Genomic DNA, 11,923 nt, shown 5'->3' with positions numbered 1-11,923 from the left:
CACATTACCACGCCTTCCTTAGCCATATAGACTTAGAAAATATTCATAGACAGATAGAATTAGTGAAAAGCCACATATCCGAATTAAGACCCTTATTAAATAATAAAACTGTATTCCTTTTTGACCCACACATAGAACATCTCAATAGTAAAATTGCATCAATTACAAATAAACTCAATATATTTCAATCATCACGAAATGAAAGAGGTCTCATCGACGGTCTCGGTTCCGTCTTAAAAAGCATTTCTGGTAATTTGGATTACATAGACGCGTTAAAGTACGATCGCGCTATTAAGATCTTGCACAGTAATGAACAGAAATTAGAAGTAGAATTAAATAATCATGTCAGCTTAAATAAGAAATTTGTTTCCGAGAGCACTCAAATAATAAGTAGTATTGTATCAAATCAAGATAAAATGAATAAAGCATTAAATTTAATATTACAAATTATATTATTAGTATATTACGACGCCAGAAAGGACTGACTTAATAAAGTACGCACATATGGCACAACACTTACTGATCTTAGGAGATAATGTAGAAGATCTGTGCAAAGAGTTACAGAACTTAGAAAATACGTTAACATTTATTCGTGCATCGAGCACTCCATACTCTATATTTAGTGTTAGTGATGTTAAGGATATGTTAAGTAAGCTTAGGATTTTATATTCTAATAAGGAAGTCCTTGACTTTGAAATTAGAAATTTTTATGAAGTTATTAAATTAGGTTATTTTTATCTAGATAAACAAATAGTAATAGTTATTAAAGTACCGATTGTGGATCCTTCACTATACGACTTCCATAAGCTTTCCCTTGTTCCTAACAGAAACCATAAGACCTTGATCCACCTTTACCATTCGTAGCAATCTCTAGCAAAGAGTTCTCGGTACATAGAGACAGAATGTCCAAAGTTAAACTCACAATTTCTCTGCGAATCGAAATCAAACCTACAGATACAGGAGAAGCCTGATTGTGTCCAGCAGCTTATTACTAATCAAGAACTCCCGCCATCCTGTGAATTAACGTCAGTTACTCTGAACAACGAAGCACTGGAAGAACTTGACGACAAACATTACACCATGAGCTTCCCTATTTCAACAAAAGTAAAGATATCCTGCGGACAAGAACAGTATCGAACTTTACATGGCAGCTACTTAGCAATTATCCCACTGAATTGCAACTTGAAAGCACCTACCTTCACGATCTCCAATTCAAACGATCATATCAAAGGACAGGTCGTAAGAATAATTGAAATGCCCCAGTACATCGAACCAGAGCCCAAATCTTTACCAAAATTTATTCTAAATTCACCAAGTCTACACAAGCTTGCGACACCTTCGTTTGTTATTTTAAAATTTAATACAAAAAAAAAACAAAACGATAGTGCCTCAGTTAAATTTCTAATTTTAATTAATTTTAATAAGAATTTATAATATAAAATTTATATTATGGTAGGGTAACACGATTAAAAAAAAAAGAAAGTCGTGGTAGGTTCTATCGGATTCTGCTATAGTTGGTACTCTCCTGCGAGATCCCGTTCAGTCACGCTCGGCGATCTGGATGCGGTGATCTTCCAGCGCCAGGAAGACAGGAATCGTTCGATGCGGAGCGACGTCCTCAGAACCGCAAGCACCAAGGCAGGTTCAACGTCAGCGGTAACTTAGGACCTGGAATTATAAACTAGCGATTGGCGGTCCATTCCTTTTTTTTTTTTATTTCGTTCCTTCTTTCCAGAACACGGAACCCGCAAGCATAACATAGCAATCGCACAAATCGACATCTCGAGGATTGCGTAGGTACCTACTTGGTGCATAGTGGCGAGATTGTCGACATGGCAAAGCAGAACGAAGTTTACATATTATTATTAATGAACTAATAACGAAAGCAAGCACTTTATTATGATAATAAATTAAAACATTACTAATCTAATTATTTAACAAAAACCTTGTGGTCAGTAAAAAGTTTGCATAGATAACTGTAATTTAAGCGATTTCTATTTTATTTCTCAAACAATTAACAATGGCGAATGTTCTACAGCTAAGTTACAATAAAATAAGACTTATGTGCTATTCAATACTCACCCTAGAGCGGGATTTATCCAATACACACTATATATTTATTACGTAACTGTTAATTTTAGTAATTATGTATATTGAGCACGCGTTGAAATCTTCTTAAATCAATTTATGTCGACCGGCCGCGGAAACAGCTGTTAGCCTCTGTCCGTGCCGCTTGCGCAGCCCAGACCCTTACACGGCGTCATATGCGTGCCTGCTCACTCATAAACCGTCTCGCTCACACCTATTATTAATTAAAACACCACTACCTTATGCTGTAGTTACGTTCCGTTACATTACCCGCTCGGCCCACGCAAGGATTTAACCTGACTAAAGGTAAAATCCGCAAATAATATAGTACCCGCCCTACATACTTACACAATAAGGCTAAACTATTTAAAAAACAAGGAAAAAAAAATACAGAGTAAAATAAAAATAAAATACTTAGAAATTACTATAAATAAATTACTAATTACAATTTATTATGACCTACAATTTTTAAGTCTTTAATGTGCCAAGTGCCTAGATTCTTTCCCGACATATTTTCCAAAACATATACGAGAGGTGAAAGCTTTTGCGTTACCCGAAACTTAATAAACTTTGGAGCCAATTTTTTGCTGAAGTACTTGTCTTTATCGCTCAATACGTAAGCACGCTTAAATACGATGTCTCCAACATTAAACTCGAAAGCTTTTCGCCGTAAATTGTAATGGTTAGTATTTTTAACATGAGCTTGATATAAAGATTTTTGAACATCATCAAATATTAACCTTAGAGCCCCAAGGTTTTCTGCATAGGCTTCGCGCGGAAGAAACAAAATTTCGTCACCTAAATCCGTATCCGTGTAGTGGGACCCGCAAAGGACTAATTCCCTACCGTACACTAGAAATGAAGGAGTATATCCAGTAGCCTCATTCACAGAGTTGTTGACCGCAAATTGTACTTTTGGAATGAAGATATCCCAAGTTCTGTGATCGTTCTCGACGAATGTGGAAAGACATGTTATGATAGTTTTATTATAGCGCTCAACCGTGTTTATTTGGGGTGTATACTTGGGCGTAAAGAAAACGTTTGGAACTTTGTACCTATCAAAGAAGTATTTAGTCGGACCACTTATAAATTGACTACCATTATCTAAAAAAATGGTCTGAGGTACGCCATGTATTAAAAAGACTTGTTCTTCGAGGATCTTCGTAATAATGCTTGAAGTAGCTTTCTTAATGGGAAAAATTTGGCAAAATTTTGAAAAGCAGCAAGTAACCACCAGAATGTAGCTATTTTGTTTTCGAGTCACCGGAAGTGGTCCCATGAGATCAATGGAAATCATTTGAAAGGGCCTAGAGCATTGTTTAGGCCTTCCCATTTCACCTAGCGTAGCATGATTTTGTGGCTTGTATGAGAGACACGTAGAGCAAGAACTAACAAACTTCGTTACATCGCTATGCATATTAGGCCAGTAATACCTGAGTGCAATACGCTTATAAGTCTTAAAAATGCCCATGTGACCTGCTGTTGGTTCAGAATGATTCTCTTTCATAACTACCATTCGAGTTTCTTTCGGAACTACTTCTTTCCAATCAAATTCTCTAGTAAGCGTACAAGGTTTTCGCATAATTCGGTATAGTTTATCATTCTTTATTATATAATTAGGATATGAACTGGGCGCCTTTTTACAGCCGTCGTAAATATTTAAATACCAATCGTCACTAGTGTTCGTGTTTGCTAACAAAGTATCTATGGTAGACACCGGTACAGCACGCGATAAAGCATCTGGTATAATATTATCAACTCCCCGGCGGTGTTTTACGACAAAATTAAATGATGATAGCCGTACACCCCACCGCGCTAAGCGCCCTGTTGGATTATTTAAATTTAGGAACCACTTTAATGCTGAATGATCTGTGTACACCGTAAACGTTTTTCCGTTTTCTATGTAGCATCTCCAGTGCTCTAGTGCGACGATAACAGCCAATGTCTCACGCTCTGTGATACTATAATTCTTTTCTGCCCCGGATAGAGATCTGCTCATGTAAGCTATTGGTCTTTACCCTCAATAGTTTGAGTCAACATAGCACCTACGCCATAGTTGCTAGCGTCAGTGTGGATTTCAAAAGGAAGGTCATACTTAGGGCAAGATAGAACTGGTGCAGATACTAAACATTCTTTTAGCATCCTAAACGCGACGTCAGCTTCATCAGTCCATTTAAAGGGGGGAGCTGACTTTTTACTAGAAGTCAGCTTATTGAGCGGCCCAGCGATTGTGCTAAACTTTGGAACAAATCTTCTATACCAAGTTGCCGTGCCGAGGAAACGTTTAAGGTCCTTACGACACGTAGGAGTTGGATAGTTTAAAATTGATGAGATTTTATCTGGATCAGTTCGTAAACCTTTCGCATCAACCACGTAGCCTAAATATTTAAGCTGACTACGAAAAAATTCACATTTTTCTAGATTCACAGTTAAGTTTGCCATTCGTAACTTATCAAGTACTTGCAAGAGAAGTGTCACATGATCATCAAACGAGCTAGTAACTAAAACTATATCGTCCAAATATGCGAATACCTTGTTTTCCATATTCCCAAACAATAAATCAACCAAACGCTGTTGCGTAGATGGTGCGTTAGTCAACCCAAACGGAGTAGTTTTGAACCTGAACGTTCCGCGACCTGGGACGTAGAATGCTGTTTTATCTCTATCCTGGGGGGCAATCGGCAATTGCCAAAAGGCCTTAGATAAATCAATACTACTAAGGTAACGCGCGTCACGTAAGTTATCCAATATTTCGCTTATATATGGCAAATTATATGCATCACGTTTTGTGATGGAGTTGAGTTTTCTGCTATCTAGGCAAAATCTAGGCTGACCGTTTTTCTTTGTTACTAGTAATACTGGAGATTGCCACGCACTTTCGCAAGGCTCAACTACATCAAGTTTTAACATTTCATCCACCTGCTCGACTAAAATTTTTTGTTTTTCTGGAGAAAGTCTATAGTAACGCTGTCTAACCGGAGGAGAACTTCCTGTATCTATGCGATGAGTAATTAAATTCGTGCGTCCTAAGCCTTTGTATTCAAAAGAAATTTCCTTAAACTGATCAATAATATTACTGGCACGAGCCCTCTGAGACTCATCTAAATTCTCGTATGAATGTATGAATACAGTAGAAGTATCAGTATTTATGTTTGCTAGAGGAACACTTGATAAACCAAACGATCCCAAATATTTAGGACATAGTTTAAAAGCGCGCCAGAAATCAACTCCTAAAATAAGTGGTGATTGAACTTCGGGAACTATATGGGCCTTAATAATGTGAAATTGATCTTCAAACTGCACTGGTAAATCTAGATAACCAACAGTTTTGAAATTCTGTCCACCAGCCGTCACAATTGATAACTTATCTGCTGTATATAACTTCAAACCACGATCGACCAATGCGGTGTGAGCATAATTACCTAGTATGGTTACTGCTGAACCTGAATCTAGAAGGCCTGAAGCTGTAATATCATTGACTTTTATATTAACGTAGGGTCTAGTATCATTTTTAGGTTTAACGTGCAGAATTGAAGCAACCTTGTTCCCAAGAAAAAATAAACGAACCATTTCTAACCAGTTATTCCATTCCTCTTTGCTTGTACGGTTGTTATTTATTCGTTTAGGTTTGCCACAATTCTGCGATTTTAGTTTTTTGAAACCTGAGAACTGGTATTACAGGTGGGGCAGTCAGGTTTCCTAACTCCTTTGTGACCGCATTTAAAACACATAATATCCGCAGTAGTGCAATCCTTCAAGGAATGTGTATTATTACGGCACCTTGGGCAATAAGGTAATTTGTGACTTGTACCAGAATCGTTTTTTTGGATGCTGTGTACGTATTTTTCATTTATATTGACATTAGAGTTGTTTCTCAAGCTAGTATTCGATTGTTTTACATTACTTTTAACGTCATTACTGCTTAACTTAAATTTATCAGATATTTCAGTGCCTTTATAAGCAAATTCTGGTGCCAGAGTACCAAAAGCTGCAATTGGTTCTCTGAAGTGCGCAAATCGCGATTGAATATTTTCGTAATTTTTACAGATAGTTTTAACCTGATCTATATTCCGTAACTCAGGCGAGGAAGCTAAAGTGCTAGCATAACATGGACGAATATTATGCAACACAATTTCAAGCTTGTCCTCTTCCGGCATTGGGTTAGAAAGCCGTGCAAACATACCTGATAAGATAGACAAAAAAATTGTGATATTTTCCGTTTCCCCTTGGGTCCTAGAGCGAATCTCAGAAACTAAACGGTAATCATAATCACTTTTATCAAAATCTTGTTTCAACAAAACAACTAGATCATCCCAAGACGAAACTTGGTCTTTAATACTTCTAAACCAATGTAATGCGTCACCCGTAAATATTTCTGTTGCAAGTGATAAGAATTTTGAGTCGGGGATGTTACGTGCTTCGCTAAATTCATTAGCACGTTCAATAAAAGATCTAACGCAAGACTTGCCATCGAACTTCAACCTGCCTAGTTCGGAAGTTACACTTTTGTCACAAGTGACAGCAATATTAATAGGTTGTTGACTTTTAGACGAAGTCGCAATCGTTGAGGTGGCTAAATCAACTAAAAGAGGATCGACTATTTTATTTGAAAGTTTTAAATATTGTTCATAACATATCCTGAAGAGTTTGGTACTTGTAAGATGTTCCTCTTTTATGTCATCAGGTTCAATTCTGTTGATCCTATGGTAAATGTGATTTAATAAATTTTCTAAACGTAATAACGAACTTTTGTCTGTAAGACCAGAGTCCAGACTCGATTTGATTTTGTTTAATAACTTTACAACAGCCGCTATATCCTCAGACGGTTCAAGGTGAGAGCATAATATGTCGTGAGAAGGAAACAACTGACTTAATTTATTGATTTGTTTTCTAAGTTCAGCCACAGTAGTACCTGGGCTTTCACCTCTTATCGCAACTTCGTATTCTAACTCTGTTTTTTGAAGTGAAAAAAATTTTATTGGAAAAGACATACTGACACTGATTGCACTTTAGGTGAATTTTAAATAGCACACAAATCGAGAAAATACTTCGTTCTGTTACAAAACACTGTTCTAAAATCGTCCTCTTATAAAAATAATATAACTTAAATGTAACTATAATATATAATGTATGTAGTATTTCAACTTGATATAAAAATTCACAAATAAAACAAAACTTAATTAAGTTGCACAAGTAAAATATAATCAAAGCGATGCAATTTATGTATCATTTATATTTACACAATTACACAATTTAAAAAAACAAAGAAAAGGACGTCCACATAAACACTTACAAACAATCCACAACCACTATACCCAAAACAAAACCAGATAGAAACCACGTTGGGCGCCAGTGCGACACCTTCGTTTGTTATTTTAAAATTTAATACAAAAAAAAACAAAACGATAGTGCCTCAGTTAAATTTCTAATTTTAATTAATTTTAATAAGAATTTATAATATAAAATTTATATTATGGTAGGGTAACACGATTAAAAAAAAAGAAAGTCGTGGTAGGTTCTATCGGATTCTGCTATAGTTGGTACTCTCCTGCGAGATCCCGTTCAGTCACGCTCGGCGATCTGGATGCGGTGATCTTCCAGCGCCAGGAAGACAGGAATCGTTCGATGCGGAGCGACGTCCTCAGAACCGCAAGCACCAAGGCAGGTTCAACGTCAGCGGTAACTTAGGACCTGGAATTATAAACTAGCGATTGGCGGTCCATTCCTTTTTTTTTTTTATTTCGTTCCTTCTTTCCAGAACACGGAACCCGCAAGCATAACATAGCAATCGCACAAATCGACATCTCGAGGATTGCGTAGGTACCTACTTGGTGCATAGTGGCGAGATTGTCGACATGGCAAAGCAGAACGAAGTTTACATATTATTATTAATGAACTAATAACGAAAGCAAGCACTTTATTATGATAATAAATTAAAACATTACTAATCTAATTATTTAACAAAAACCTTGTGGTCAGTAAAAAGTTTGCATAGATAACTGTAATTTAAGCGATTTCTATTTTATTTCTCAAACAATTAACAATGGCGAATGTTCTACAGCTAAGTTACAATAAAATAAGACTTATGTGCTATTCAATACTCACCCTAGAGCGGGATTTATCCAATACACACTATATATTTATTACGTAACTGTTAATTTTAGTAATTATGTATATTGAGCACGCGTTGAAATCTTCTTAAATCAATTTATGTCGACCGGCCGCGGAAACAGCTGTTAGCCTCTGTCCGTGCCGCTTGCGCAGCCCAGACCCTTACACGGCGTCATATGCGTGCCTGCTCACTCATAAACCGTCTCGCTCACACCTATTATTAATTAAAACACCACTACCTTATGCTGTAGTAACGTTCCGTTACACATACTTTTAAAAATGATATAGCAACTCAATCATTGATACATCAAGAAAGCTTCACCGATCCAGCAATCTATCACACGACAATACCCATGTACCTTATACTATTGGGTACATGTGCACTTATTGGAACTTTATTATATCTCCAATTACATAGAAGAAACGAAACCAACGGAATCACGAAGACCTGCAGCGGCACCCCTGATGCAACATATGCTGTTCCGGCACCCAGGAAAATCCAACCCTAACCAAATAAAAGTTGACCATGGATGCCTACCAGCGACCATCTCGGAGAAGTCCTGCAATAGTCGCTGTTCTACGGGGGGAGGTGTTACGCATAGCTTACCCTAGCGAACCGCCGCATAAGCATAGTCCCATAAACGTTGCACACGGCACTCGAGGCACGAGGCGCAAGCGCAGCAGAAACGTGACGTAGGTGACATCATGACGGCGTTTACCCGATCGTGGGAAATATAATTGTATTCATTACTTGATCTAGCATCGATCAGTGGACATTAGGATAATTAATTGTAATTAGTTTTAACTTTCTTGTAATAAATAAGTTGAAGTAAATTTGCATTTTTTTGCATCTCCTGGCTGCAACCAACGTAATTAGCCGACCGAAATGCAGTTATTTGTTATTGTTGTTTGTTTGTTAAGTTATGAGCTCGTGTGCAAATCTAGCTCGCGTTGCGGTTCTGTTCTTATAGTTCCTACGTTTTGAAGGAAAAATGAACATGGTTGAATATGTCGTGGTCTTCAAACACATACATTACTATGTTCAGCTAGTGCTGGTTTGACAACGAAAGAATATTGATATAAAATTACGATTACATGCCTATTTATTTTATATAAAAAGTTAGTTTTATAATGTGACCTTATCTTGCTAGATACCTACCATTTTAGGTAAAGAAGACGTAAGTAACGTGGTCAGAAGAGGTAAGAATCACGCGATAGAAAGAGAGGTAAATTCTATGTGAATAAAAATGTATGTTAATAGCACTATGTGACCTGAATTACACCTTATTGTATGGATGCAAGAGTTCCTATTATATATTTTATTTTATGAAATGCTCACATAATGCCTCTATTTATTTACGGTATGTGTGGATTGATGCATCTACTATACTCAATAACTCTTGTGTTTATGAGTATTAATTTACTTTTTTTCTTTTTTTGACTTACTCGTGTAAGCCATTCAGTTTTTGACATTTGAGTATTTTTATGCGTCACTTTGCATATATTGTAATTGAAATGATTTGTAAAACAATTAAAATGTAAATCTTGACTTAAAAGAGTGGCAATGAGTTTCTTGCTACTTCTTCCCATTAGCTCAACCCTTTACGAAGTAGCGGTAAATTCAATAAGAAACAATATTTTTATTTATTTTTTGACATTCATAAGTGTCATTTCCGTGACCTACATAGTGTTTATGAATTTATGAATTTGAATTTACCGTGGTCCGAGATCTCTCCTATTTCCATGACTACTCTCAGGTCGTCAGCAAACAACAGGCACGTCGACACAGTTACCAGTCGTTTGCCATTATTAAAAATTGGAGGGGCCCTAAGTTGCTATCTTGACTGACGCCTGGTCTCGTATAGTAGGTCTCCGACCACCAAAGGCGAAGTACTGACATCTGTCAAGCAGGTAGCTGACGAAGAAAGCAAGCGTCTTTGTAGTACGGGGAAGAAAGCTCCTTGAAAACCGCACTGTGGAGGACCGCCACACATCCAGATGATGGGGATGATATCCTTATTTATACATAATAATAAGTGGCGTATCGTGTGAAGGTGGAATTCGGGGGCAAAATCAGGTAAAACAGCTCTTCGGAATAAATGCGGTAGAAGACACATAATGAAGCAACGTCTCAACGCAACGCCATGTGATACAACCGTTCACAGAGCACTAGTCCCCGACAATTCATGCTGGTCTGCATAGCACGCGGTCTAATGGATCGAACTGATACTACGGTGCGCCAGACCAGAGATGACAGCAATACTCCATATGTGGCTGAAAGCGCTAGAATTCGGGCCAGATTGAAGTATTGCTGTGCTCTATTTATGACGCCCAGCTTCTTCGAAGCCAATTTGGCTTTGCCCTCCAGATGACCACGGAATTGGCAATCACTCGAGATTTCGCAACCCAGTATTCCGATACAAGGCGAGGCTGTAAAGGAAGAGTTGTCGAAGAGCGGTGATACGACAAAAGGGGATTTTTTTGTGGTAAACGCGCAAACTTGAGTCTTTTGGGGGTTAAATTGGACAAGGTTCAATTTACCCTATTCTGCGACTTTCTCAAGTGAGAACTCGATAAAAGACACAAGTTTATCCCGGCACTTGTCGACGATTTCCGTAGAGAGACCTGAGGTGTCTAAAATATCATTGAAAATTTATTGAACTAGGCGTTACTTTGCGGAAATCCATAATTATACAAATGATTTAAGTTTTCTTTAGTGTTAATTCCGCCAATATATGTTTTAAAAAACATATATTGGCGGAATTGGAGCCTGGAGGTCCACTTACATAAGTTCCCGGGAAGCCCAAACGATGGAAGTTTTGAGAGAAGCGCCTTGTGCCATTCACGATCAAAGGCTTTCGCTATATCCAGGCTAACTAGGCCTTCAATACAAGTGTAGAATACATACAGCGACGGTTCAATTGGCACCTTGCAATCGAGCGCTTCGGCGGCAGTCGCGCGAGCGTAAGCGCCTAGTGTCATCGTGGCCGACTCATAAATGTTGAACCATACCATACTCACTCTGCAGTTTGCAGCAGTAAAAATGTTCTGTGAGCATGCTGTAAAAAATTACCTGATAGGAGAGAGAAGAAAGATAAATAAATTGGTCATAAAACTAAAGGTTTTTGTATTGATTTTTTTTTGTACCTATTTTGGTTAATACTGATGATCTTGTTGCCAATGCTCTAAATAAAAAATAAGTGATTGATTGGTTGACTTTTTATTTTATATTATTGTCAAGTAAAAATTATGATATTTGATGAATATATATTGTTTTCATTCGCTCTGCTGGGTAGCGGTGCTATTTTCTTTTTATTAATTTATTATATTATGACATTGTCAGATTTAGAATGTGATTATTTAAATGCACAAGAGTGTTGTGAAAAGCTGAATTATTGGTTTCAGCCAAAGTTTATTTGCCACTTTTTTATTACATTTTTGTTGTTAATTCATGGCCAAATATTATTATTTTTGTTCAATTTGCCTATGTGCGTATGGCTTGCATTTCAATACTTCACGATTCCTCAAGGCAACCTCGGTGCGTATGATCCAACAGAAATTCACAACAGGGGTCATTTCAAGAGATACATGCGAGACGTTTTGATTAACATTGGATTTTATTTGATATTTTTCTTCATTTACCTTTACTTCTTCATATTGTCACTGCTGAAAGGCGATCCTATACAACGGGGATCTGAGTTTGAAATAGTAACTAGGATATAAT

The 11,923-nt window shown here is 37.2% G+C and overlaps 1 protein-coding gene and 2 long non-coding RNA genes across 3 annotated transcripts; 1 reads left to right on the top strand and 2 right to left on the bottom strand.

The window, feature by feature from the left end:
- Window positions 1-1,382: 1,382 nt before the first annotated feature.
- LOC126972516 (uncharacterized) lies at window positions 1,383-2,393 on the bottom strand. The gene is made up of 2 exons (XR_007731147.1): window positions 2,083-2,393; window positions 1,383-1,668 (listed from the first exon to the last, which is right to left on the bottom strand). It is a non-coding gene; the product is annotated as an uncharacterized LOC126972516 (long non-coding RNA).
- A 5,107-nt stretch (window positions 2,394-7,500) lies between these two features.
- LOC126972515 (uncharacterized) lies at window positions 7,501-8,412 on the bottom strand. Its single transcript, XR_007731146.1, has 2 exons — window positions 8,194-8,412; window positions 7,501-7,779 (listed from the first exon to the last, which is right to left on the bottom strand). It is a non-coding gene; the product is annotated as an uncharacterized LOC126972515 (long non-coding RNA).
- A 3,005-nt stretch (window positions 8,413-11,417) lies between these two features.
- On the top strand, window positions 11,418-11,922 carry LOC126972509 (protein cornichon homolog 4). The gene has a single exon (XM_050819329.1). The coding sequence runs from the start codon at window positions 11,449-11,451 to the stop codon at window positions 11,920-11,922; it is 474 nt and encodes a 157-aa protein (XP_050675286.1). The 5' UTR covers window positions 11,418-11,448.
- Window position 11,923: the final 1 nt, after the last annotated feature.

This window comes from Leptidea sinapis, chromosome 26 (assembly GCF_905404315.1).
Source record: "Leptidea sinapis chromosome 26, ilLepSina1.1, whole genome shotgun sequence".
Taxonomy (NCBI): domain Eukaryota; kingdom Metazoa; phylum Arthropoda; class Insecta; order Lepidoptera; family Pieridae; genus Leptidea; species Leptidea sinapis.
The sequence above is the reverse complement of the archived record's forward strand: the minus strand, read 5'-3'. Positions and strand labels throughout refer to the sequence as shown.

What these genes read in the sequence shown, in the direction of transcription:
- LOC126972509 (XM_050819329.1), top strand. Translation starts at nt 11,449, where the DNA reads ATGATATTTGATGAATATATATTGTTTTCATTCGCTCTGCTGGGTAGC.